At 48.6% G+C, this 27558-nt stretch overlaps 1 protein-coding gene across 1 annotated transcript in view; it reads left to right on the top strand.

Annotated features, from left to right (window-relative positions):
• Window positions 1-22293, top strand: part of MYO1E (myosin IE) — a 195758-nt gene extending 173465 nt beyond the window's left edge. Inside the window, exons 24-29 of the mRNA XM_032342703.1 lie at window positions 2516-2662; window positions 3478-3635; window positions 4721-4813; window positions 7551-7752; window positions 17622-17791; window positions 21208-22293. Coding sequence (XP_032198594.1) covers window positions 2516-2662; window positions 3478-3635; window positions 4721-4813; window positions 7551-7752; window positions 17622-17791; window positions 21208-21284 — 847 coding nt within the window. The 3' untranslated portion in view covers window positions 21285-22293. The remainder of the gene's footprint in view (window positions 1-2515; window positions 2663-3477; window positions 3636-4720; window positions 4814-7550; window positions 7753-17621; window positions 17792-21207) is intronic.
• The last annotated feature ends 5265 nt before the right edge of the window (window positions 22294-27558 follow it).

The raw sequence follows: 27558 nt of genomic DNA, 5'->3' as shown, positions 1-27558 counted from the left end.
AGCTGAAACTCTGGCCTGGCCGAGGACGGTTACACAGACTCCCATGCCTGGGTCAGCGGAGAGATGGGATTTTGAATGTGACAGTTGAAGTCAAACTGTCCAAACACTTTCTTGTTTCCAGACTCCTGGGCTAATGGACCCTGAAGTTTTGGCCTGCTTGCTTTTTTTTTTTCTTTATGGTCATGAAACTCCTAATCTGAATACGTTGAGCCAGTCAAGGTTACTTGCGCTGGGTTCCCTTAGCCCTGTTGAATAAGCACTGCCCCACCCAAAGTACAGCCCGGCAAACAGACACATCCAGACACACATCCAGGAGCGCCCTGCGACGAGCAACTGAAACAGGAGTCTGGTTCCTCAGCCCACACCGAGAAAGGTGGGGATTCTGGTTTTTTTTTTTTAAGATTTTTTATTTATTTATTTGACAGAGAGAAATCACAAGTAGATGGAGAGGCAGGCAGAGAGAGAGAGGGAAGCAGGCTCCCTGTGGAGCAGAGAGCCCGATGCGGGACTCGATCCCAGGACTCTGAGATCATGACCTGAGCCGAAGGCAGCGGCTTAACCCACTGAGCCACCCAGGCGCCCAGGGATTCTGGTTTTACTCTCTCCCGATTACATGCACTCCCTTCCTCATGCACTAGTCTCCCCCCGGGCCAGGATGCGGGGATGCTTGGATTTTATTTCATTCATTCCAAATGACTTCTAGGTCAGTATCTTTGTTTGGAGGTCTGCAGTGCTATATCTGAAGTGATTAAGTCAATTCCAGAGTTTTCACCTACCTGGTAAGGGAACGGTGGCTACATCCTCTGAGGTGCATTCTCCCAGACTTTAAGAATAAAGATTCCATTTCCTAGTTGGGAAAAGTTTATGAACAAGGAGGTTCATAAACAGGAACCATCTCGACTAGATGAGATGGTGAGCTGTCCTGCAAGACCTTGTCTTTCCATGGGAGGAGCAGACAGCTGACCTGAAGACTGCATTTCCCAGGCTTCCTTATGAGCTGGGGCAACCATGTGACATAGTGCTGGCCAATGGGGTGGGAGCAGAAGTGACTTGTACAACTTCCTGGCCGTACCTGGGAAAGGAAAGTGTAGATGCTGGCTCCCAGTCGCTGTAACACAGTCACGTTGGCCCTGAATTGCGTTTGCACCTGCAGTTGAGTAACAAGAGATAAAAACACAGTTGCCTCTGTCTGCCCAAAGAAGACCTCCCTGGTCCACCCCAGCCTTGGCATATTCATGGGACTGAACAGAGAGACCATAGGAGTTACAGTTTGAATGGATCAGAGTCTACGTGGAGGAAGAATCCTTCGTCTCCAAGCTTCTCCGCATCCTTGTCCACCGTACTTGCCTTGCTGTCTGCCTTTGTGACAGCACGGTCATCTACTGGTGCCCTGGTACCAGGGGCCCCATGAGCAGGCACAGCTCCTGTGTGATACAGCCCCGCCTTGGTTATTAAAAAGAAAAAAAAAACATGTTGGCATTTCCTGCACTTGGGGGAATTAAAATGTTACTGAGGCCAGCTCCTTGAAGCAGGTTTACTTTGTTTTTCATACCTGGAAAAACACCATCCCTAATGAAATGTTCCTCAGAAGGTTATCTTGGATATTTGACAGTGGTACTCGGAGGTCATTGTAAGCACGTGTATTATGAAACCTTAGGGGCTGGTGGCCTCCTTCAACTGAGTTATACATCTAATAGCCAGGGAATTAGAAGTCTCGATTATATGCGTGTTGTCGTGTCCGCAAAGTCTAGGTGGGCCTTTACATGGTGTCTAATCAGCCACCTCTACCACAGAGCATTTTCCCTAGGACTGGGTTTGCCTGAGCCTCTTCCATTCCTCCTGCAGCTCCTTACGGGCCCTCCCTCCCGGCCCGAGTGTGTCCCCCCAGGCCCACCCTATCCACACGTGCAGTTCCCCGAGCGGCTTGCTTGCCATTGGGCCACATGCCTTGCCCATCTCTGCAGTTTGGTGTTTGTGCGTTTGGCAGCTGATGGAACACCATTTACACAGAGCCCAAACACACAAAGACTTCCTAGTAAGTGCCTGCAAAGCCCGGGACACCGGTTTCCCTGTTGATAACTGAGCTACAATGCTTCAAGTTAGGATTTAGTATCATAGCTACAACCATATTGTAAACTCTACTAACTGGGCACATCTGTGGGACTGTTCATTTTCAGCCACATACAGTTTGTAAGTTTGGATTTTTACGATCTTAAGAACACAGAAGTTGAATCTGAACGTGGATTCTTTTTTTTTTTTTTTTAATACAGACTAAGATGTCCTTAAATTACCACTCTTAAAATCATGAGAGAGATTTATTTTGATTATGCGTTTGATGGGTTATGAACTTACTTCGGAAGCAGATTTCAGCAATTATGTAATTCGTTATTGTGTTTTGTTTTAGAGATTTCACTTATGGCAAGACTGCAGAAACCTAGTGCTATCTTACAGGGGGTTAAAAAAAGGAAGTAAACAGAAGCACAGCTCTGATTAAGTCTTTCCAATGTCTTCTCAGTACTATGCAGGATGACATTTTCATTCTTCATGAGCAAGAGTATGACAGTTTGCTTGAGTCCGTCTTCAAAACTGAATTCTTGAGCCTCTTAGCAAAGCGTTACGAGGAAAAAACCCAGAAGCAACTACCTCTGAAATTTAGCAATACGTAAGTGGGGACCTGGGGCCCAAACTCCTGAGTAAAGCTTGATTTCCCCACCGGGGTCCAGGCTGAGAGGAGGGAAGGCGTGTGGGGGTGGAGCAGGCTCTGACCGGCTGCTGTGCCTCCACTTCCCCAGCCAGTCCTGGGAGTCTGCCGAAGACAGTCCCCATGCGTCTGCGTTTCTGGGAAGTGATATGGACAGCTACTTAAAATGAGGATTTTCCTGTCATATGGCGTAAGAAAATACAAGTGAAGAGAGCAGACTGTGGGGTTGTGTCATGCAGGCCTATAGGCAGTGTGAGAAAAGAAAAACGGGGTAGTTTTGGAGTTGGGAGTACACTTCCCTTCAATTTGGATTTTGGTTGCTAGCGAAGGGAATTTAATTAAATAATGACCCCTTGCTGTGCCAGGAAGATGTGGGCTTTCTTGTGTCTGGCATCTCTCGGTTCTCCCCCAGCACGAGCGAGGGAAATCGCAGAGGCAGCGCGACACATCGTAGAAGGTGTGGCCTGGAAAGTGTCCCCCTTCCTACTGTCCCCTGGGCAGGCGCACCTGAGTTCACCTGGAGTGACGCTGGTACCTGTAATGGGCTGCCTCGCTCACCAGCAGGTTTCTCACAGGCGCTGGGCCCTGCATTCTCCTGCCTCTGGGGTCGGGGATGTTGTCCCCCTCTGACAGCCCCAGGTGGGCTGCCGTCATCCGGGCCGGCCTCGTTCTACCAGACTCTTGCCCGGCAGCAGAAGTCCACGCTGGGGTGCGCGAGTGCCATTTTTCTCACTGTTGTGTTCCTGCCCGTTACCCACAAATGTCCTTTGTCGCAGGCTTGAACTCAAGTTGAAAAAGGAGAACTGGGGTCCCTGGAGTGCAGGGGGCTCCCGGCAAGTGCAGTTCCACCAAGGCTTCGGTGACCTGGCCATTCTCAAGCCCAGTAACAAAGTGCTGCAGGTCAGCATCGGACCGGGGCTGCCCAAGAACTCCCGTAAGTGTCCCCGGGCACCCCCCACCTCGGCTTCCCTCCCCCTGCTTGGCACCAGGCTCGCTTCTCACCCAGTGCTCACGGTGGGTGCACACATCTGCAGGCCAGACCACCACGCGACCCTCCTCCTGCCCCCTGGCCCCGGATCTGACACCCAGCTCCTTTCTTCAGTGTCGATGCCTGGTCAGTTCCTGCGCTTGTTTCCTCAGCCCTTCTCTCTACAAGGAATTCCCTCTGCACCCCTCTTCCAGCTGGATTAATCCTACCTTCCTTTGTATCCTTCCTGAGACCTTATTTATTGGTTTCCTTTGCAATACACATGTCCCGGCACAGATGTCCTCTGCCCCACTCCTGCCCCCATGCCTCCATGTAGCTGCAGCTTGTTTTCTAGCTCCTCGTGTCTGCATCAAGGGGATGAGTGTGCTTCCACCCTCTGTGGTGTCTGTGTCATTGGAAGACTAGACTTGAGATCTTGCAGGAAAAGCTCTTGACCCAAGCAGAGGTGGAGTGAGCCCTGAAAAGCGCTGCACGCTGGGGCCTGTGACCCGCAGCACTCACGCGTTCAGCCTCTGTGCTGTGTTCGGAACATGAGTGTGAACCTGAAAATGACCCCTCTTTTTCTCTTTTAAGATTTTTATTTGTTTGAGAGAGAGAGCACGCATGAGAGGAGGGAGGGCCAAAGGGAGAAGCAGACTCCCCACTCAGCAGGGAGCCGGAGGCGGACTCGATGCTGACACTCCGGGATCCTGACCCCAGCTGAAGGCAGTCATCCAACCAACTGAGCCATCCAGGCGCCCCCTCCCCCTCCTCTTTCTCTTTTGAAAGCCTGCAAAGTTACAAACACTGTTACAAGGTTGTTTGTAAAGGCATGGTCTCTAACATTTCAAAACCATAGTTCCGTGGAGATACCTTCCGGCCCCTCCAGCCCAAGAGCTCCCAAGACAGTCTCTCCACTCCCACCTCCTGCAGATCCGGCCAGAGCCCGGATTCCACACTTCGCCGGAGGTTCCCGTAAGCAAACCACTAGCAGAAGCCATAAAACCAACCGGCGGCGCTGATTTTGACTTTGGCTCGCTTGTTTATTTCAGGTCCCACCAGAAGGAACACTGCTCAAAACAGAAGTTACTCCGGTGGGATGCACAATGCCAACTACCCAATGAGAGCTGCCCCTCCCCCTCCAGGTAAGCCGTCTGTGCGCAGTAGAACAGGCCCGCTAATCGGGACCCCCTAACTTGGACAACGTATTTGGGAACGAAACCCAGAAGCAAGGAAGTGCGCACGTATCAGCGGGCCGTGAGCCCTTTCAGTACCAACACAATGGCCCTGCTTGTGACCCCGACATGCAGGAGAAGTATGAGCTCGAGAGGCTGGAGTCAACGATCTGGGTTTCATTACCGAGCAGCATTACTCCCTGAGGAAAGGCTTCTTACATCAGTAAGAGAAAAAGGAGTTCCTTGTCCGTGGCAAGCAGAATGTTGTCAGCTTTTCAGTCATAGGATGCGGCCTTCCTGGGCCTGGGAGCCGGTCAGCTGTGACCGCGACACCACTACTGAGTTCCAGCCAAGGATCACAAGGATATTTTGTAACTAGTTGGTACCTTAATGAATTAAGCAGAAGATTTTTATTTTTGGTCAGATCGGTTCTAGGACAAGTGGTCTAAACAGGGAAGTAGTATCTAAAAGGATTACAAAATGGACACAAAACATTTTTTAGGTCTTATGTTTCCTGTTTCTCATTTTTTATGATAAAACTACTGCATGCAGGTCAATAACATCCAGACCTGAGTAAATGCAAGATTTCTTGCCTATAAAAATCCATTTAGTGCTTCACGAGCGCTCTCAAAATTTCCAAGATGTTTTTTCATCACTCACCAAATTCAGTCAATCGAGAACTGTCCCCAGAATATTTGGTATTCATAAGCTTAGGTGTCTAGGTCTGAAGGGGTCATCTTAGGACCACACTCACATAACTCAAATCATCTCACACAAGGGAATCCCATTTGTAGCCGTGTCCAGAGGAAGCGGCAAAAAGCATTTCTTTTGTTTCTTGCTCCATAGTCTCCCTGTTGTGTGCTAAAACATGAACACCCGTGCCTAGCAGTAAGAAAGTAGTTCTCATCTTTTCTGGAGTCCCCATGCTGTCTGGCCGGGATCTCTCTCTTCCCCTCTGCCTTCACCCTTGAAGAAAATCCAAGCACAAAAGAACATAAGAGAACCAGTGTAGGATTATGTTACTACTTATGTGCTAGCTCTCTTCCCCTGGGCAAGATCCTAGCCAGAAGACCTGGAAAGCTCATTTGCCTCAGCTAGGTTGGCCAAAGTTGCCTTAGACCAAATACCTGACCTTGAGCTTGGCTCCCAACCTCTCTACATGACCATTTCTCCATCAATAAAATGAAGCAGTTGGACCTGAATCCCTTTTATCAGCCTTTTCTCATACTATCTGTGGTGAAGGAACAAGGTCAGTTGGGTTTTGTTTTTTGTTTTTTTTTTCCTCTTTCTTTTCTTTTCTTTTTTTTTTTTTTTTAAGATTTTATTTATTTATTTGACAGAGAGAAATCACAAGTAGATGGAGAGGCAGGCAGAGAGAGAGAGAGGGAAGCAGGCTCTCCGCTGAGCAGAGAGCCCGATGCGGGACTCGATCCCAGGACTCTGAGATCATGACCTGAGCCGAAGGCAGCGGCTTAACCCACTGAGCCACCCAGGCGCCCCCTCTTTCTTTTCTTAATTTCTTTCTTTCTCAACCCATTGCAAACCATACTTTTGTAAGATAAAATAAAAACTACTCGAAGAATGGAATTTTAAAAACAGTCAAATAGAAGCCCAAATTTCTTACTGGATTCAAATGACATGAAACATGTCTGTGAAACTGCTGTGAACGTTTCTGAGTGCTTATCCTTAATTTCTGAACTTATTGAGGGCAAGTGGCCCATCCGTAGACCTCTCACTTGGAGTATCACAGCCATTAGAGCACGCCCCTCTCCTTGACAACCTTGGCAGCAAGTAGGGGCTCACCAGGCTCCTTGTTTCCTTAAGGAAGAAACTGACATACTGACGGGTCACAGATCTTGCTCAAGGTCAACAGAGCCAATGGAGGCAGAGCCAAACTTGACTGGCTAGTGTTTCTTATAAACTAGGGCCATCCCGTCTGTACCAAAGAGTTCTTAATTCATTTGGAAGAGGTTTTGTGGTTGGTTCACCAAAATGTGCCTTGGGGAGTCTTGTTTTCCTTCATCCTTGCCCAGATCTGTCAGTGGGAGAGGAGATAAGAGAGAAGAGTCCATATACACAATGGCATGATGATGCCCCTTTCAGCCTGGGCCTGTGGCTTGGAGCCCATCACCATATTCCGTTACTTACCAGATAATGTGAGCTTGACTAGGAACAGGTGTCTGGCTAAGAGAGCTTGCCCTGTCTGTACTGATGCAACCAGCGGCCACATTTCCCCTGCCTGTGTGGAGTGCTCCCTCTACCTCCCATAGCCAGCTCCTGCAGAGGACACCTAAGGCTGACCCCTTGAAAATGGATGTCCAGCTGTTTAAAGAGCTGCCTGCCAGCTCTCTTGAATCCTAACGTCATAATTCTTAGATCAACGAATGTGCTTGCCGACACATGGCAAGCTTACCTTTCCTTGCATGGGGGCTTTGACACCCTGAACATCTGGCTGTTCTCATGTCAGGTTCAACAAGCATGTGTGTGTCTGCTGTGTTCCAGCCACTGGCTTGGCACCTTACGATGTATTAGCTCGATTCCTCACGATTTATTTGTAGTCATGCCCTCTGTATTTTCAGATGGGAAAACAGAGGGCAAGAGAAGCTAAGTAGCTTGCTCTTGGCTAAGAGATGGAAGGAATTTGGAGAGCCTTTTAGCAGAAGATCAGAAATGGATGCGTTGTTTTCTCCCCTTCTCCTGTCTTTAGGTTACCATCAGAATGGAGTCCTCAAAAACCAGCTTCTGCCACATCCCCATGCTGCTGGCAACCAGAGGTTAAATCAGAAAAGTCTCTACACCTCCATGGCCCGCCCACCCTTGCCACGACAACAGTCCACCGGCTCAGACCGAGTGTCTCAGACGCCGGAGAGCTTGGATTTCCTGAAGGTCCCAGACCAGGGTGCTGCCGGGTAAGCGTCCCACCTCCCCTAGACGACTCTGGCAACCTCTCTCTCCCTCGATCACAACAAGGTCCAGGGATTTCTTTGGGCAGTCTCTACAGTTGTTTTCCACCTGCCTGTTTTAATCCAGGAGCCAAGGCCAAGGCCATGGGGCTTGTGGTAGATATTTCTGGAAGTACAGCCAGGTTGATAGACATAGTTTCTTCTCTGGAGACGGCTTACCGTGAACCTCAGAAGAGGGTCCCCTTCAGCCCTGAGACTCTGTGACCTGTCTTGTTGTCTGGCAGGGCTGAGGAATGATGGGGTTTTGATCTCCGTGCAGGCAGTGGCATAAGCCCTGCAGCTCAGGGCGCCCTTAGAAACTGAGGGATGACATCCCAGCCTTCTTTAAGGTATGGATGTTCTTATGCATACGGATCTTCAGGGCCTCAAAATGAGAGCCTGTCTGCCTTTCTAGAACTGAAAGTGAAGACTGGTAAAAAGAAACCCAGGGTTTTTAGCTGGAGGAAGGAAAGACTTCTGGAGCTCTATATTGATATCCCAAGGAGTCCTTGGTGTGGAAAGGGGGTTAGACACATCCTGCGGAGTCACCGGGCATAAGACAGGCCAACTTTAAGACAAGTCAGTGAACTCTGCCAAGAGGTTGATTTTGACATCAGTGAACAAAGGAGCATTCTAGAAGCCCAAAGTTGAACTGCCTGGGCTGTAAGGAGCGCCTTGTCCCTGGACGTGTTCAGGCACAGGGTAGATGGAAATAACCAGGCAGAAATACTGTAGAGTGATGTTGTCAAACGCCAGATCAGGGCGAGCATCTTAGCTCAATCCCTGTTAACCCCTCTAGCATTGGACCTGCTGCATCCGCTCTGTGAGCTCCGTCCTCCTCATCCAGGCCCTGGTGTGCTACCACCAGGCCGGCAGGTTGTTGGGAGGACCAGAAAGAACGTCCATAAAATGCCTGGCAGTGTACTGGACGTGTAAGGGGCTGCTCGGTCAGCCGTGGCTTGACGACGGTGATGGCGGTGACGGTAATAACAACCGTTACCTCATGGTGGTTGAACTTGTGACTTGGAAGGTTGCATCCCACCCCCCATGATCCTCAGTGGTGGAGTAGTTTTCCCCGCTGAACCCCAGAATGGGCCTGCTCCAGGCCCCTCTTCCCCTCCCTGGGGCCCGCCTCCATTTTCCATTCTCTCCTTGTCTTTAGGATGATGAGGTTTCGTGTCTGGTCAGGAGACATGTGTATGACATAGAGCTGTGCCGGGAGAGAAACAACAGCTCCTCCCATCCCCTCCTAGGCCCCGTTACAGGATGTTTTTCCTGCCTTGTCAGCTTCCTTCGAAAAGACCATGAAGCTCTTATGAAAGTAACCACGCTCTCCTGGGGTTCCTTTCCCGCCGGCTAGTCTCACCTCATTTGGGCTCCAGATACGAAAGCAGCTCAGTTTTTTACTCATGGCTGTCTGTAGAGGGGTTGCAGCCCTTCGCTGGGTCTCTCCCCGCTTACTGCCACGCTTGTGTAGACAAGCTGCTCCCCACCGGTTCCAGGGATCACGGCCTACCTGACTGGGGCGTGGTCCAAAGCAGTAGTTCTCTGACTCTAAGGTGCGCAGAATCACCTGGAGAATTTCCTGGCCCACTTCCAGAGCGTCTGGTTTAGCAGGTCCGGAATGGTACCCAAGAATTCCCATTTCTACCAAGTTCTCAGATGCTGTTGCTGCTGATCCAGGGACCACATTTTGAAAACCGCTCATCTGAAGGCATCTGTTGTCTCATTGATAAAGCCAGGAATGATGCTGTGTACAAGTGAATTCAAAGGGTGCTGTCGAGGCGCTAGGATTTTTAGTCCATAACCCAGACCTATGCTCTCCAGAAGGATGGACATGTGAAAATAGTCCAGCAGCCCTTCCTGGGCCAGGGTTGATGTCCCCACGTAGGCAGGGGATGAAAATCCATCAACAAAATGCACCAAATCTCTTAGCTCTGTCTGTTAGCTTCCTACTTGCTTTCGCTTTGGCAAGCAAGACCATCTTTCCAGCCCTGCTTTGCAAGTTACAGACTTGCACACCAGCCAACTGGGAGCATCTGTCAGCCAAAAGCAGGCAATTTAGGAACACTGTGTCTTAACTGAGGCTGCTCCCTTCCAGCCCTCGGCTGCCTGGCTCCCCATTTAAGTCTCGTCACGCCCTTTGCCACCTCTGGGTCTCAGCATACGTGATGGCATATCAGGCGTATGTGACGTTGGCTTGGCAATGGCCGTGAGGCTGGAGGGGAGGGCACCTTTGCACCCGTCTACCAGGAAGGAGGCTGTTCCTGGCCTCCTGTGGTGCGTGTCCTCTTGCCCGGCGCACTCCGCCCCGGTAGCTACAAGAATCCCAGCCAGCCTCTCCTTTGCACCCTGAGATCTGCCGTGATGCCAACATTCCTTGAAAAATCACATGCCGGTCAAAGGGCTGAGCTGCTTCTTCGGATTTCATTTCTAAAACACATGAAGGGAAAATTAAAATAATTTCTAATGTGATCAGAGACCTTATACGGGCGTGAGACACATGCCCGAGGCATTTTGGGAGTCGTGGGGTCGGCTGCCTTTAACAGCTGCTCTTTGCCAAGAAAACACGAATTGCGTTCATTTCACAGCAGCCTGTTGGAGCAAGCAGCAGACTCTGGGATCCCAAATCTTTCCACAAACACGAATGCTGCTGTATACATCACAGCTCCAAGCAGTGACCTTGAACGTGCCAATTCATAAAAACCAGATAATGGTGGTCTTTCTCTGCTTGGGTGTTCACACTCTTGGGCTTATCTTCCTTTTCCCTCTCCCACCCCCGGTGCACTTTTCTGTATGGATGCATTTAGCATAAGCAATCATTTCTTTTGGATCATGTAATGTGGATAAAATCAAATGGTGTAATTAGCACCTCGAGTTAATTCCGGAAAGTCTCGGTCAGTTTATTTTAGGTTCAGCCAGGTTTTCTGGAGGGAGCACAAAGCCTTCACTAAATTACCATCCTAACTGGGTTCTTTCCCCTCGCCTTGCCGTGTTTGTGACACGGGAGCTATTCTTGGTGGTATCCTCATTGTCACTGGCTGAGGAGACAGAGAGAGGAGGTATCCTGCAGTCTCTCAGCATACCTTTTGAAATGTCTGGTGCAGGTTCTAGGTCTTTCCTGACCCTCAGGAAAGACAACAGGTTAAGCAAGAGTCATACAAACAATTCACTCATCACCCTTTGCCCTGACTTCCCAGGAACACTGTCTTTTTGGTTGGCCTCTTTAATCCCGTGGGCCATTTCATGAGAGGGCAACTTCACGAAATTTCGAGATACCCCAGAGAAGCCGAAAAATATTGAAAGTGCTCAGAGCTGGGGCTTCTGGCCATGCCACAAAGAGGAGGGATCGATAGAAAAATTCAAATGCTGCCTGTGTGTCTCTTGACAAGATTCTCCTAATGGAGTCATATTTTCAAGGGGCTTAAAATTTCCAACAAGTGTCCAATAGCAATATTTCTCAACCCACAATCTACAGGAGCAGCAGCCGTATCCTGGCCCAGGCAGACATGAGGCTTAGGAATTCCTGGCATCCATTCCCACATTTCCAGTAATGTTTATAGATTCAACCTTTTGGAACCGAGTATATTTTAAAGAGCCAATGAAATAAAATGCCATTATTTTCCTTCTTGGAATTTCAAGACATAAATCTCACATCTGCAGAGCAAAGGGGTGATACTAGAAAGCTTAATCTCAGCTCACCCTGGGATCAGCTAGGTACACCCAGCTGCCCCAGAGGTGTGGGAGCAGCGGAGATGCCCATAGAAGGTGGCCTGACGGTGTGCAGAGAGCACAGGAGTCACAGCTGCAGGGACGGACTGGGTGTCGGTCCCTGATTTCATGTGTTCGTCCTTCACGGATTCAGGCATCAGATATTCACGGAGCCCCATGCCTGCTCTGGGCCACACGTTGGACACACCAATCACTTCGCTCATCACTAGCTGTGTCCCTTCCTGTTTGTCATGGCGTCTTTCCACACCTTGGGGTCCTCACCTGTGTCATAAGGATAATAATCTCAGGTTAAAGCCCACTCCTCAGGGTGTCTTGAAGACGAAGTAAGGGCTTTGCAAACGACAAGTGTTGCGCACCTTGAAAGTTGATGTGTGTTGGCTTTATTACTGTTGTCCAGGTGCTATGGTCTTACCGGTAAATACTCCTGTTCTACCAGGACTGAAAGGCGGCTTTACTCTTAGGAACTCAGATCTCTGGACTCCATGCGGGTGGAAGCTTCAGGCATTGCAGGCTTTGGGCCAGAGTGGGGGAGGCGTTCTTGTTAAACATCCTTTGCTCCTTTCCCGGTGACAGCTCGCGTCCTACGGGCAGTGACAGGCGTTACCAGAGGAGAGCAAAGGCACAAACACTCAATTGCAGATAGCCTTGTCCTCACTGACGTCATCCGGGGCTTTGCTCTCTTGTGAGACTGGGCAGCTGTCCGTAAGGGTTCAGCTGTGGGTCGGCAGCCTGAGGTCTCCGGGCAGAGGCCCCCCTCACCGGTCTTCCCCAGTCAGGAACACGGGGCTTGTCCCGTGGTGTGGTGCGTGCACAGCAACTTGGATGGGAGGCGCTTGAGGACTCGGGAAACCTTGTGGGGTGGTTTAGGATGGACTGCGCCCGAGGTCTGGTGCCCTCCTCCGAAGAACGACGTGCTGCGAACGCAAGTTGCCGAAGTTCACCTTCCCTGTGTGCTTGTTTTCCTCGTGGGGAAGAGATACACCCACATGGTAAGGATGGGTCAAGTCGCCACAGGGAAACCGGATTACATTGCACAGAAGTTACCCAGAGGGAAACTGAATGGGCTCGGTGATGGGGAGTTTCAGAACTCACCATTAATATGTATAGAGTGCAAAATGACTTAGGGAGGTTCTGGAATTCTTGCCCCAACCCCCAGGATCCCCATGAAAGAATTGCTTTTGTAACATAAAGCTTCAGTCACATAAAGCTTATTAGGAGGGCCCGTGTCCTAAGACACCAGAGGTACCAGAACAATCTAACTCCTACCTGTGTGTTAACGAAGCCAGTTCAGGCAGGACGTGTGTAGACCAGTGAACGGGCCACCACGACCGAGTGGGGACAGCAGCGTGCTGGTGTGGCTTTCTGGAGATAAAAGGGCCAGAGTTGGGGCACCTGGGTGGCTCAGTGGGTTAAAGCCTCTGCCTTTGGCTCAGGTCATGATCTCAGGGTCCTGGGATCGAGCCCCGCATCGGGCTCTCTGCGCAGCAGGGAGCCTGCTTCTCTGTCAAATAAATAAATAAAATCTTTAAAAAAAATAAAAAATAAAAAGGGCCAGAGTTGGGAAGAGATGTGTAGCCACACACCATCGAGACTAGTGTCCCGCCATCCTCCAGCAGCCAGACATTGATAACATCAAGCACGTAGACAGAGGTAAAATGTGGGAGAATAATTAGGAAGTATTTATTGCCTTGCTTGTAATTTATTCAAAATTGTCATTGTGTTCGCTCTTGTCTGTGACAATGGCTGTGTGTAAGAGCTGACTTGCAGAATTGGCCATGCATAGCGTCCTCCTCCCCTGGGCCAGACGGAGTCCATTCCAGCTCGCTGGGTGAGCGGGCCCGGATCCCTTCCTCGTGGCATTGACCACCCGGGGCTGCACGTGGAGGCCTTCGGGGCCCCTGAAAGGCCTCATTAATCAATTCCTGGCAGCTGGTAGTCCTTCTCTTTCCTCATTATTGATTACACAGGATCGCCACCTAGTGATGCAAAGGGGATTGTGTGGGTTGAAGGCTGAGACTAAGACGGAACAGGGGAAATGGCTGTAGCTCCTGACCCGTTTCTGGCTCTACATTGTGGTAAAACGGAGAGGCAGCCGTCACGTCTTTGGTACAGACGTCCTGGGCTCCGTCATACATCTGACAGTGGAGTTTGCGGAGAGCGTGCTAGAAAGCATCTGAGCGTTAGGGTGAGCAGTCCCGGTGGGGCGTGGGGGCAGGCCAGCCCCGGGGACCAGGAAGGTGTGCGCAGGTGTCCTGAAGCAGCGCCTGTGAAAATGCCCGGCACCGTGTCTTGCCTGGAGCAGCCACGGCTGAGGCGAGCTGGTCTGACTTCCTACAACTGCAGGAAGGGGTTCCCAGGTGACCCGCCTTTGCTGAGTCGCACAAGAAGGGTGGAAACAAACTTGAGATGGGAGAATGGGGCTGCAGGGGCTTGGCTCTGACTGGCTGCCTCACTGGGGAGTTGTATGCTCCTTTCTGGTCACAGAGGACACTGGAACGGGGAAGAGCCAGATCACAGTGACTTCAGGATTGGTTGTCTACACAGACACTTCCCTGATGCAAAATGGGAAGCTGTCCCCCACCTCCACAGCCATCCCCCTCAAACTCAGCCCCCCGCCCACATTCTGCTCTCCAGCACCCAGTACCTCTTCTCAAAGCTGCCTGGACTCTCCCTGCTCTCGAATGTGGGGTACTGTGAGCCCTGTTTAGGCAAGGCGGCTAAATCACTGGGTGGCTTTAGATTGGTGAAGCACGGTGACCACGGACCAGGGCCTGGGACAACCAAGCCCACTATTGCCAATGGCCTACAAGGGACTCTAAACCCCCAGTATTCCCTGAGCCTTTATTTTGGTTGGTTTTACTTTGACTTATCCTAAGGAAGGATCCTGCACCAAATACCGTGCAGTGGCTGTGCTCTGGCAGGTGTTTAAATAGTCCTGCTCTCCTCCATCTCTGCGCCAGCCGGCCCTGCTTCTGGGACATCCAGCGCCCCCGGGCGGACAGACTGGCTGAGGTCACTCTGGGTATCAATGAGCCGCCAAGCCAAAAGGGGTCTATGTGATTTACTTTGTTGTTTTTTCTTTAAGTAGTTTTGAGATATAATTTATAGATTCTTAAATCGACCCATTTAAAGTACCATTGAGCAGTATTTAGGTGCAGATCTATACAACCATCATTGTAATCTAATTTAAAAAAAGAATTTTTGAATAAACTCTATACCCAACATGGGGCTCACACGAATGACCCCAAGATCAGGAGGCCAATGCTCTACTGACTGAGCCAGCCAGACCCCCCATCATAATCTAATTTTAGAATTTTCATCATCCCAGAAAGAAATGTCCTTCCCCCAACCCCCAGCCCCAGCCCTAGGGAACCACTAATCTACTTGCTTTCATTATAGATTAGCTTCCTCTGAATATTTCATATGAATAGGACTACCCTTTTGTAAATGGAATTGTTTCCTCAACCTTGTATTCTCTAATCTTGCTTAACTTGTTTATTGGTTGTAATAGTTTTTTAGTGCAAGATCATCTCATCTGCGAAGAGAGGTATTTTTACTTCTTTCCAGTCTGAATGCCTTTTATTTTTCTGGAGTACTTGCTCTGGCCGGAGCTTCCAGTGCAGTTTAGAACAGAAGTGGTGAGAGCTGGCATCCCTGTTTTGTTCCTAATCTTAGAGGGAAAGCATTGGTCCCCTAAAGATGACATAAGCCAGGAGTACGTGAATAAGGTGTCCCGACCCCAGCCAGGGCTCGTAAAGAAAGGTAGGAAGATACCAGTGTGGCCTGCGGCAGGACTTGAGGCTGGAAGCCCGCAGGGGCCACACTTGGCGGGGGATTTTGTGGGCCCCATGCAGGGTCTTGGTTTATTTCCCAAGGGCAGGGAGAAGCTCTCAGGATTTTTAGTGGAGGGTGTAGTGAGCTAATAGACACTAAGTTGGGGGATATTCAGGGAGCCCAGGAAGGAGGCAGCTGGCAGCAAAGACATGAGGGAGGAGGAACTGCTAGGGCTTGGTCAAAGCTGGAGGTTCTGGGCAGAGCAGCCAGGGGGTGACGCCCAGGATTGCTGCAGGAAGGACAGTCGTACATTTCAGACAGTCTTCCACCTTTTTCTCCCCACTGGCCCCTTTTCCTCCGGGACTACACCTAATTCCCAATACTCTTGGGCTTAGACGCCTCATCAACTGCACTCATGTTGGTAAGTTCCCCCTGGACATGAGAGAGGTCAGATCTCCATCTATGAGTATTTGGCGGGAGAAAGAGAGAGAGGGAGAGAGAATGCATGCATCCTTTCAACATTACATCCTAGAACTAGCAGCCTGGAAGCTTTCCTCCCTCCCAGGGTATTGTAATGCACACCCTTCCTCCACACCTTCCCTTCCTTGTTGCTGGGAAATCAGATGACTTCTGGTATCCAGGCTAATGGCTCTTATTAACCAGATGCTGACACATCCTTAATATATAGGTTGCTTAATTAAAAGCCTGCTTGCCTGGCCAGCTGTCAGAGAAGCAAGCACTTCTCGAGCAGGGAATGGGGATTTCCAGTCGACTAGGGAGGAAATGATGTCATGCTAATGATCTACAAGATGCCTTTCCTCTATGATGAAAGAAAAGTGTTTGGTGGTAGGTGGGGACAGTGGTTGACCTAAGAGTAGAGCCCGAGTAACCTTGGGGTTTGCTCCCCACCCACACAGGGAGCCCTAGGCAGCCCCCTAAAAGCCCACTCCTGATAGAAGCAGTCCTACCCCACCCAGCTGGCAGCCAGGACCACACCCCCCCCCAAACACACACACCCAGATACCCATGATCTAACCTCATCAGCCCCCAGTGAGCATCTGTTATCAAGGGACCTCAGCGAACAGCAGCCCTGGCCTGCTGAGAGCACAGGTCAGAGTGGGTGTGCTTTTCCCTTCACAACTCAGGTTGCGGTGGAGAAAGACGCTCCCTTCTCCCCCTTCCTGCCACAGGTAAGAACACACCTGGCCAGGCTGAACAGCCAGCCCCACTGAGCTGAGTACAGCCCAGTTTCTCAGAGAAGAAATCATCAATTTATGTTTGTCTTGTGAGCAAATGAATGTGGGCTTTTCCTGGTTTCGTCCTCAGGCAAAGTGGGAAAGAAAACATTTGCTACTTTTTATTCTAAATGCCTTGTATGAACATATTTAACAAAGAGTTGTTTCAGATTAAAGATCTCGAGCTATATAGCGCTTTGCCTTTGAGACAATGTATGAAGGGCAGCTGGGGCGGTATAGTGCCTAGAAAGAATACGTTTTCATTTTCGTTTGTTAGTCACCAGACAGTCCGTTATCAGTTTTTGATGTGTGTCCCTGATTCGTCGTATGCATAGGACACCCAGTGCTCCACGCAGTCGGTGCCCTCCTTCCGTTCAAAGCTAGAAGACGCAGGTGAGGGTGCTAGTACCGGACATGGTTTTGTGAAGGCCACGAGGAAGGGAAGGTGCTCCCGGCATCCAGCGGGCAGAGGCCCGGATGCTGCCCCACAGCCCATGGTACTTGCCTACCCACCCCTGCCTGCCCCCCCCACCCCCCGCAGAGCCTCACCAGCAGGGCAGGAGTATTCAAAGCAGCGTTTTTGTTTTTATTGTTATTTTTCACGATACTAGAACCTGAAATCATCCCAAATGACCATTGACAGGGAACTGGAAAAGTAAATGGTGACATATTTATGCTGTGGAAGAGGTTGAGGCCCTGAGAATGCATGGCCAGTGTATTCAATATAGAACGTGATTCCTTTTATCCAGTTATACAGGCAAAAACCATGTGTACTGTTTAGGAATACTTGTGTGTATGGTAAAAACACAAAGAAAAGCAGAATTATTAATACAGAATGCAGGGTGGTGGTTGATTCTGAGAAGGATTGCTGTTGAGGAAAGGTACCTGCAGGCTTCTGGGGCCCTGACAAGAGTTCTTTCTCCAAAATTGGGGGCAGTATTTTTATTCTCAGAGAAATCTTGGGAATTGGCGTATCTTCTGGTGACTTGAAGTGGATTTGAACTTCTGGCCAGTGCTGGCTCTGTGCTCCAGACCAGCACACAGTGGTACCTTCTGTTAGCTCCCATCTCTTACCTGCCTGCACTCTCTCCACAGTGTCCGGAGACAAACGAGCAGTCGGCCTCCCCCAGCTGGCGGCAGACCTAAGCCCCAGCCCAAGCCTAAGCCTCAGGTGCCACAGTGCAAGGCTCTCTATGCCTATGATGCTCAGGACACAGATGAACTCAGCTTCAATGCCAATGACATTATCGATATTATCAAAGAAGGTAAGTGCATGGTTGGCTGGCTGGCTGGGACAGCCTCCTGAAGAACATCTGGTCACATTGCTATAAGAACTAGTTTAAACACGAAGGGAATTTATAGACTATTCTAACTGAAACTTGGAGCAAAAGGCTAGGCTTCAGGCTCAGTTTGATCAAGGCTCCAAAATTTTTTTTCTTTAAATATTTCTTTCAGCTCCGCCTTCTTTGTATTTGCTCCCTTCTTGGCTGTTTTCCCTCATGGCAGCAAAATGGCTGCATCAATTCCAGCAATATCAAACTATGTCCGGAATCTGCTTTATCTCTGAAACTTCTCTTAGCCATTGGACAAAAGCCCTAGGTTTCACTCAGATTAGACCAAATTGGTCGTGTGCCCATTCCTGAATCTCTGTAGCAAGACAAGGGCTGTACCTGTAGTAGGTTAGGCATGGCAGGGACTTCTGTAGGAAACGGGAGTTAGGACTATCCCACCCAAACTTGATGGCCTCCTCATATGGAAAGTAGATGGAATGGAAGCCAGGGAGGCAACCTGGAACATCTATTATAAAAGTAGTCTGTGGGCTTGGCTGAATGCTTCATTAATTTGGTAGAGCTGATAATCTAGAATACAATATACATATGACCAAACACTAGCTCATGGAAGTTTTTCAAAAAGATAACTCCGGGGCACCTGGGTAGGACAGTTGGTTGAGTGTGTTGATTTTGGCTCAGGTCATGATCTCAGGGTTGTGGGATTGAGTCCCGTGGCAGACTCCCTGCGCAGAGGGGAATCTGCTTGGGCTTCTCTCTCCCTCTCCCTTTGCCCCTACCCTGCTCCAAAGCAAATAAATACATCTTTAAAAGAAAAAGGTAATGGCAGATTTAGGATGTTAAAAAAGCACCGTGAAGGAAATGGCATTTGTGGTGAGGAAAGGGGAGAGACAGAGAGCCAGAGAGGCTAGAAAGAGCAGGTCATTTTAGGAAAAGGAACCGACGCTCAACCGTGGCAGGATCCCTCGGGGATGTCACAGGAGACCACGTGAAGCTGGGCGCAGCCTGTTGGTGGAGGGCCCTGAAGGACGGGCTCAGGAGGACTGTGGACAGTGCGGAGCCATCCGTTACAAGCAGAGCAAGGACAGCCTGAGTGAAGTGGCCTTGGTTAAGTTTAGCCTTCAGGAAGAGGTGGCCAAGGACAGGTCCAGGAATGGTGTTTTTAAGCCATTCCCTCATCACAGGAGTTCAGTCAGGAGATTTAGGTGCCTGGACTGACCTCCTTCTAAATGGCTTCTGGGCATTATTTTGACCTCCCTGAGCCACCTAGTTTGCTATAGGTTTCAATATTTTAGCCATTTAGTATCCTTTCTAGAAGGTGTCAGAGTCCAAATAAAGGTTGAAATAAATGCTTAGTAAACACAAACCGTTTTTGTCACCAGCTTTGTTCAGCAAAAATAGTGGAAATGGGGGCGCCTGGGTGGTTCAGTGGTTTAAGCCTCTGCCTTCGGCTCAGGTCATGATCTCAGGGTCCTGGGATCGAGCCCCACATCGGGCTCTCCGCTCAGTGGGGAGCCTGCTTCCCCTTCTCTCTGCCTGCCTCTCTGCCTACTTGTGATCTCTCTCTATCAAATAAATAAATAAAAATCTTTAAAAAAAAAAAAAATAGTGGAAATGACTAGTTACCCAGTAACAAAGATTGGCTAAATAAGCTTTGCTCTATCCCTTCAGTGAACTTTGATGACATTTTTGTTAGAGATCATGATGCAGTAGTGTGGTATACTTACTGAAATAGAAAAAATGTTCATGGGAAAAAGGAAAAAGGTTATAGACTGTGGACTATCGTCTCATTTTTGTAAAAATATAAAACAGATGGCTATCTGAGTGTATGTATATATTCATGTATTCATAGGTGGTCTCCTTAAGTGTTGAGTTTTGAGTATTGCTTTCTTTTCATTTCTAAATATTTCAGATTTTTCTAGAAATAACACGTATTTGGGGTTTAATCAAAACAATTACATATTTGTGGAAAACGTCGAGTCCTAGAAGTTTCTCAGAAAATGCTATAAATTGTCACTGTAATGGGTGCAGTGCAGTGTGAGTACAGGAAAATGGGACAGAATAGAATCCAGAAACAGACCCATGTATATACAGGTGTTTAATCTAGGATAAATGTGGCCTTTGAAATCAAGAGAAAGGAGAGACAATGACTTTTCATTCTGAAAAGAAAATAAAGTTAGGGCTCTACCTCATACATAAAGCAAATACCAGATGAATTAGAGATCGAAAATAGGTAAATGAAATATCATGATCTGAGCCAAAATCAAAAGTCAGACACTTAACCAACTGAGCCAATAGGTAATAGAGTATTACCTATTAGAACAATGTTTTATTGTCCTAAGAATAAAAGGTCTATGTTCTTTGAGCCAGGAATCTCTCCTGTAGACCTGCTTGCACACAGACATAAAGATATAGGTAGGGACACTGATTCCATCAGTAGTGGAAAAAGAGTGTCCATCAATCAGGAAACGGATCTGTAAATCTTGGTATAATGCAGCTGTTTAAAAATGAGATGTGGACGTGGAAAGACAATACCTGTTAAATAGTATTGAAAAGCAAGATGCAGAATAATAAGATAGAGTGGCCTGTTTCTGTTTAAAATGAGTGTGTGTGTGGTTATAGTCACAGAAGAGGGTCTGAGAGAATGTAGACCACATACCTACTCCTGGTGGAGTCTACGGCCATACCACCCTGAACGCACCCGATCTTGTCCTACTCCTGGTGGAGGGCCTGGGATTAAGGTGGGAGGCGTTGCAGATCAGGTTCTTCAGAAACATTCCGCGCTGGAGGAAGGAGTGGGAAAGGTCTGATGGGGGAGTAGCCCTGTGTGGAGAAAAGTGGGGAGGCAGGACTGGGGGCCCTATCCTGGTCCCCGACTAGGCTCGGCGTGCCTGCACCCCAAGGGGAGCCATCAGCCTCGTCTCAGAGGCCCGGCAGTCCTGGAGGGCTGAGAGCGGGACGCTGTCAGCAAAGCCTCACGTGGGAGCAGCAGGTTCTTGCTCAAAGAGGACCCTGAGTGGTCTGTGTCTGCTGTGGGGGAGGGGTTACTTTTTACAACAGACTCGTTCATTTAAAAGAAAATAAAGGGGACCCCTGGGTGGCTCAGTCAGTTAAGTGGCTGCCTTCGGCTCAGGTCACGATCTCGGGGTCCTGGGTTGGAGCCCCATATTGGGCCCCCTGTTCAGTGGAGAGTCCACTTCTCCCTGTCCCTCCACTTCTCGCTCTCTCTTGCTCAGATAAATAAAATCTTTAAAAATAAATAAAAAGGACAAAGAAGATGGAGGGAGCCAAACCACCTTTCCCCACGTGCTGCACCCACAGGAGCGGGGCATGTTTGGCCCAGGCAGACCTACCTTGCTCACCCCCACTCTCGCCATCTCTGTCTCCTGCAGATCCTTCTGGCTGGTGGACAGGTCGACTACGAGGCAAGCAGGGCCTGTTCCCCAACAACTATGTGACCAAGATCTGAGGTGCACAGAGACTCTGACGTCACTGGAGTGAAGGTGCTCCAGACAGGGAAGGGGACGTTTTGGGGTTCTGCTTCTGATCCATAGCGAGCAATTGCTTCCTTTTTCTGGCACCTTCCCCATGGAGGACAATGATATGCTGGGTTGGGGACAGGGAGTGTCACTCCATAAACGATCCTAAAAGGTGGCCCTATTCATAGGAGCCCAGGAGGGCAAAACAGCCACCCACTAAGATTTATTTATTGTATTTAAACCTGGTGAGAGGACAGGCAAGGTCCACTCAGACCTTGTTGGCTCTGTCGGAACAGCACCCGCTGGCTTCCCAGGCCCAGGGAACGGCTGTAGGCGGCCGCTGACAAGTGCCTTTAGTCAAAGAGCACATTGCTTCCATCCCTCTTTTCCTTCCCTGACACACATTCCTCTCTGCCACTTTCCCTCAGGGAGGACCTGCCCTCTGCAGGCTGGGCTTGGCGGGAGCGGGCACTTCCGGTGCAGACGCCGAGGGCCGGCATGGCCTGCGGAGCCCACGGGTGCAGAGGGTGCTGGGTTACGCTTCGCCGGGACCATCCGGCTGCCAGGCTGAGCAGGGGCTGGGGGCTGGGCTGTTGGCCTTGCTTTCTCTGGGTCTTCAGTTGGAATGTGGCTGGCCCATGTTGGTTTTGTGTTTAATGCTGTACCTATTATAAGAAGGATCTCTTTTTTTTCAAGCTGTACATTTATAAAAAGCAGATCATATACTGTATATAAAAATCTGAAGATGGTAGAAACATGTATGAATGTACTAAGTAGTATTCCACTGTACTTATTCATAAGGTAGGTTTTATTACCAGACTCCCACCAGGTACTTACAAGTGTGCACTACTCCTTTTCAACTATAGAATCAGTGTTACTGCTTTCTGGCCCAGCCCCTGCAAAACCTTCCTCAACCCTTGCCCTATAGGTAATTTTCCTCTGTCCCCTGTCTCTCCCGCTACCTCCTAAATAAATAAAGGAACCAATGAACCACCTGTTGTTTTGTGACATTTTCTATAAGTTGAATTGGACCTCCCTATCCCCTCAAAGATGTTGAACCCCGAACCCCAAGTACCCCACTATAGGACCTTATTTGGAAATAGAGCATTTTTACAGAAAATGAAGTCATTAGGGCGGGCCCCAATCCAGTATAACTGGTGTTCCAATAAAAAGGGGTCATTTGGACATGGATGGCCACAGGCAAGAGAACACGAAGGGACAGCCATCGCTAGCCAAGGAGAGGGGCCTGGCACAGATGTGCTTCCTTCACAGCCCTCAGAAGGAACCAACCTTACCCGCGTGCAGCAGACTGGAACGACTGGCTTCCACAGCTAGAAGACAGTCCATTTCTGGCGGTCAGCCATGCAGTCTGTGGCACTTTGTGAAGGCGAGCCTGGCGGGCCTAGCCGGCCAGTGCAGTGTTTGTTGCAATACTAGTGAAAAGTCAGAAACGATGGAATGTCTATGGATGAGGCAATGATTCTCAGGGGAGACTGTCACTTCTCTGCCTCTCCTTCTTCTGATTGCCTTGGCCTTTTGGAAGCTGTTGGGAAAGTAGGGTTTGACCAGCACACACCTTTTTGCCATTCCAAGATTCCTGAGTCCATGGGAAAAATTATCAGGGGTTACATATAAGGGGAAAAAAGTTATCTGAACTTACAACAGAGTAAACCACTTAATTCTGTGTGTTCAAGAACAGAATAACAAATAACGTTTAAAGTATATTTTGGTTCAAGGATGCCTGGGTAGCTCAGTAAGTTGAACAGCCAACTCTTGATTTCAGTTCAGATCATGATCTCAGGGTCTTAAAAAAGAATTTGGGGCCAAGTGACAGGACAACCTGAATTAAGCTTAAGTTATTTTGAAAAGGCCTATCTTGAGGATAAATGTTAACTCAAGCTTTGGAGGACCTAAGGTGACCTTGGGCAGTAGAAGGAATCATTAGTGAAATTCGTTAAATAAAAATATTAAAAAGGATGAGATTGTGCCACTTGAGACAACACGGACAGACCTAGAGGGTATCATGCTAAGTGAAATAAGTCAGACTGAGAGAGACAAATACCATATGATTCCATTCCTTAGTAGGATCTAGGAAAAAAGAACAAACAAAAAGCAGAATTGGACCTATAAACACAGAGAGTAAACTGGTGGTTGGCTAGGCGAGGAGGGGAGGAGATGGGCAAAATGGGCAAGGGCGAGTGGGTGATCCAGGTTTCCAGCCATAGAATGAGTAAGTCATGGGAATAAAAGGCACAGCATAAGGAATGCAATCAATGACATTGTAATAGGTCATGAGAGAGATGGCAGCTACACTTGTGAACACAGCATAATGTACAAAGCTGTCAAATCACTAAGCTGTACACCTGAAACTACTGTAGCATGGTGGGATAGCTGTACTAAAAATAATTATTGGCTTTACATAATTTTCCTAATGTTAAGCGTTAAAAAAAGCCACATTGGGGAGGGGAGTGCAGAATCAGTCTTGGCTGCTTTTAATGTAATGATTGGCCTTCAAAACTGGCGTGTAACTCGGATCCCTCAGGCTCTAGGTGACGACATAGGAACAGAGTCTAAGATCCACACAAGCAATGAGAAAAGCCCTGGGTCATGGGACTCACAGAGCAGGTCCCAGCCCTGCTCCCATGTGCCTTACCTAGCGCCAGGCTCAAGGAGGTCTTCAAATGTTGCTTCAACAGGTGAGGAAGTTCACTAAGGTCATGATCCTAGGTTTCTCTGGGCTCTGCATTTAGCCAGGTCTGCCATTTTGTTCCCTGTTCAGTTGGGTCAAGAGTCACTTCACCTGGGAGAAGGTATGTAAAAAGGATCAAAGGGCCACCCCTGCCTTCTAGAACATGCCATCCTGTCTGGGTTGATGGTGTGTTTGTGCACATACACCACACATGGATAGCAGCAGAAAATGCAGTGTAAGGATATGACATCCCTTCACCAAAGCTTGAAAGTAACCAAGCACCTCGAGTAGGCTTGAACATTCCCTTGGGCAGAGATGTGCAAACAAGTAACAGACCAGCATTCGCAAACGCTTTGGCCTCAGAATCCCTTTACACTCTTCAATATTATTGAAGACCTCAGAGTGTTCCACTTTTGTCCATTACAGCTATCAGTGTTTAACCATACTAGAAATTCAAACGGCGCCTGAGTGGCTCAGTGGGTTAAGCCTCTGCCTTTGGTTCAGGTTATGATCTCAGAGTCCTGGGATCGAGCCCTGAATCGGGCTCTCTGATCAGCAGGAAGCCTGCTTCTCCCTCTCTCTCTGCCTGCCTCTCTGCCTACTTGTGATCTCTCTCTGTCAAATAAATAAATAAAATCTTAAAAAAAATTCAAATAAAATTTTAAAACACCAAAAACATACACAGTCTACTAAGCAGCAGAGTGATGACATCATCATGTGTCATGTAGCTTCTGGAAGATTCCACCATACACTAATGAGATTCTACCACCTAGTAAGAATGAGAAAAAAAACTACTATTATCCTAGTATTACCATGAAAATGGTTTGACATGCAAAAGGGCCATCTCTTCCACAGTGCTTCAGGAAGAGAGACTGATACCCATGGAGAGGACAAAGGGTGAGGCCTTTCTTATAACGTACTCCCACCAGCAGGCATGCAAACCATACACATGTATTGTCCCAGCCCATCTGATCAAACGTGACTCACCACCAAGCCCGGCCCTATGAAGGTGAAAAGGGGATGAGTTCCCTTCTTAAAGAACATTCCTTGCAAAGTACACATACCATATCCACTCGCAGTGGCTAGAACTTAGTCACGTAGCCTCAACTGCCAGGGAAGCTGGGAGGCTTTGCTGGAAACAGTGAGTCACAGTGCAGAGAGCGGCTCATCCAGGGCACCAGGAAGAGGTCTTCCTCCTCCTTCGGCAGGACTCCTTCCAGGCAGAGACATCCATGAGAACAAGTGTGGGACAACGTGGCTGCGTACCCAGGTAACTGACAAGCTCCGTCAGCCTGCCATGGAGCAGGGCTTGTACAGGCCAGTCTTCTCCCTTCCGGACTCCTTCCAAACTCTGTGGTCCTCCCCTGCATGGAGCTGGTCAGATCAGGCTGGCCCTGCCTCTGCTGGCTGCTTTTATGGTAGTTTCAGCAGCGGGTGGGGGCAGAGTCCGGCTTCAAGAGTACAGTGCACACAGGATGCATCTTGGTGGAAAAGCTAACAATGTCCCTGGTACCCTTCACTTTGAAGGTCAATGAGTGGGAGCCATTCTGCAATGTCGCTCGCTCCCTTTGCTGCCTCGTTTTGTGTTTCTCCCAAGGCCGCTCCCGAATTTAGGAGCTTATTTACTCTGACCAGCTACTCAACACCTTTCCCTCCTACAGTACTAGACCTGCCCCTCTGAGAGGCATGGCCTGGTCTAAAACCACTTTGCAATGAGAAGGCTCAGTATAGTTCACTCCCTTGCCCCAGATCGAATAGCTCTTAAGGAGAGGAACCATCAGTTGACCCCTGATCTGACACCAAGGCCCATGTTCTCCATCTGTCTCCAATCTAGCTAATATCAAGGAGTTCGATAGTCTAATTGTCAATCTTCCAACCTCCGATTATCCTTTTCTCAAACAAGAACCAAAAAATAATAATCATCAAAAACCAAAATTTAAAAAGAGGAAGAAGAAAAACTCACAAATAAGACTCAACAGCTTTAAACCTGCAAACTCCTTTGATGGTAAGAGCGGTGTCTAACATATCTTTGAATGCCCAGAGTCCATCTCGTGTCCAAGACCATCAGTTTCCTTAAAATAACAGCCGCCAAGGTTCGAACACACTCCGACACGGTCCTAAGGGCTTGCCATACCTTACTCTGTACTCCAGCACTATAAGTGAGATGTCCGCACCCCCTTCTACAGACAGACACGGCCAGAGACATCCCATAGCAGCTAACGAGATGCAAGCCAGCTTCAGGATCTGTGCTTTTCAAAAACAGTGGTTACATTATCTCATTTTCTTATTTCAGTGTTTTTATATTATGATTTCTACTTTTACAGCTTGCATCGCATTTATACACTTTGGTTTTGGGTGCCTGCTGTGGCACATAAGGAAGTATCCAAAAGGCCTTTTTTATGGCATCCTGGAAGTATGAATTTCCTGAGTTGGGGTACTTAATATTTAACTAAGTAAAATCTGTAATAAGCTATAAAACGTCTTCAGAATACTTCTACAAAACCCGTCCCTTCTTGATGAGAAGCTGAGCGCAAGCATCCCTGAGAAATAAGTTGGCTTCTCAGAGCCAGGAAAGCTCCCTGCATGTTCTCACTTCATTACTATGCACACCTGTGACCCAAGTCAGTGTAAGGCTGCTGTGGGAACAAGTCTCACTCAGCCAGGGATATCTAGAAGCTTTACACCAGGACTTCAATGTACACAGCCTCCAGGTTCCCTGTTCTTGAGTGCTTGGTACCGACAGACATCTGTAGGCAGCCCTAACCTGCCTGGGGTTGGGTAGGGAGCCCTAGCTGGAGGCAGCCAGGCTCGCCTCCCGGGCCAGTCGCAAGCCACAGCTATGTCACAGAACCAGCATCCACGGACCTCGCTGTCCCACACATGCAGGCTTTACCAAACTCTCCACTGGGGGAAGAAATGAGTTTACTACAAAGCTTCTCAGAACCTGTATAAATTTTACTGGGAGTTTGCAATGTTTCCCAAATGTATTTGACTAGCTCCTTTCCTGCAAAAAGCAACTGACAAGCGTTGAACTAATGGTTTGGGAAGTTGTTGCTATAAGGCACTCGTTTATTTTATGGTTTTGTTTTTGTTTTTGTTTTTGTTTTTAGTGGTTGGAGACCAAGAATGCATTCCCCCTTAGAGAAGAATGTTAAACTGCCCACCAAAAAAATAATAATAGTAACCTACAATGTAGCTGAAATAGGAAAATGCATTCCAACCTTCAACTCTAACAACGTGTCGCAGGCCCATTTGTGTTTTCCAGCGGTGGTCCTTCAGGACTGACATTCCTGGTCCCCACCATGCCTTTGAGACAGAGACATATTATGAGGGTTGCTTCTGGTGGCCCTCACCCCAATGGGCAAGGCGTTCCTGTATAGGAATGAGAAGATAGTTAAGTAGGCTCTGGAAAGAGAATTGTCGTGGTTATCCTCCCATGTTCAATTTTCATAATGAATCAATCTTTGGATACTTAATAAGTTTAGGAATGGGTTAGCAACCACTGAAGCCAAGTTCTAGTTTGTTCCATTTGAGAAAATGATAGGAAGGTCTTTCCCAAAGCCAAAAAGGCAATA

This window comes from Mustela erminea, chromosome 5, assembly GCF_009829155.1.
Source record: "Mustela erminea isolate mMusErm1 chromosome 5, mMusErm1.Pri, whole genome shotgun sequence".
Classification (NCBI taxonomy): Eukaryota; Metazoa; Chordata; class Mammalia; order Carnivora; family Mustelidae; genus Mustela; species Mustela erminea.
This window is presented reverse-complemented; position numbering and strand designations above follow the sequence as displayed.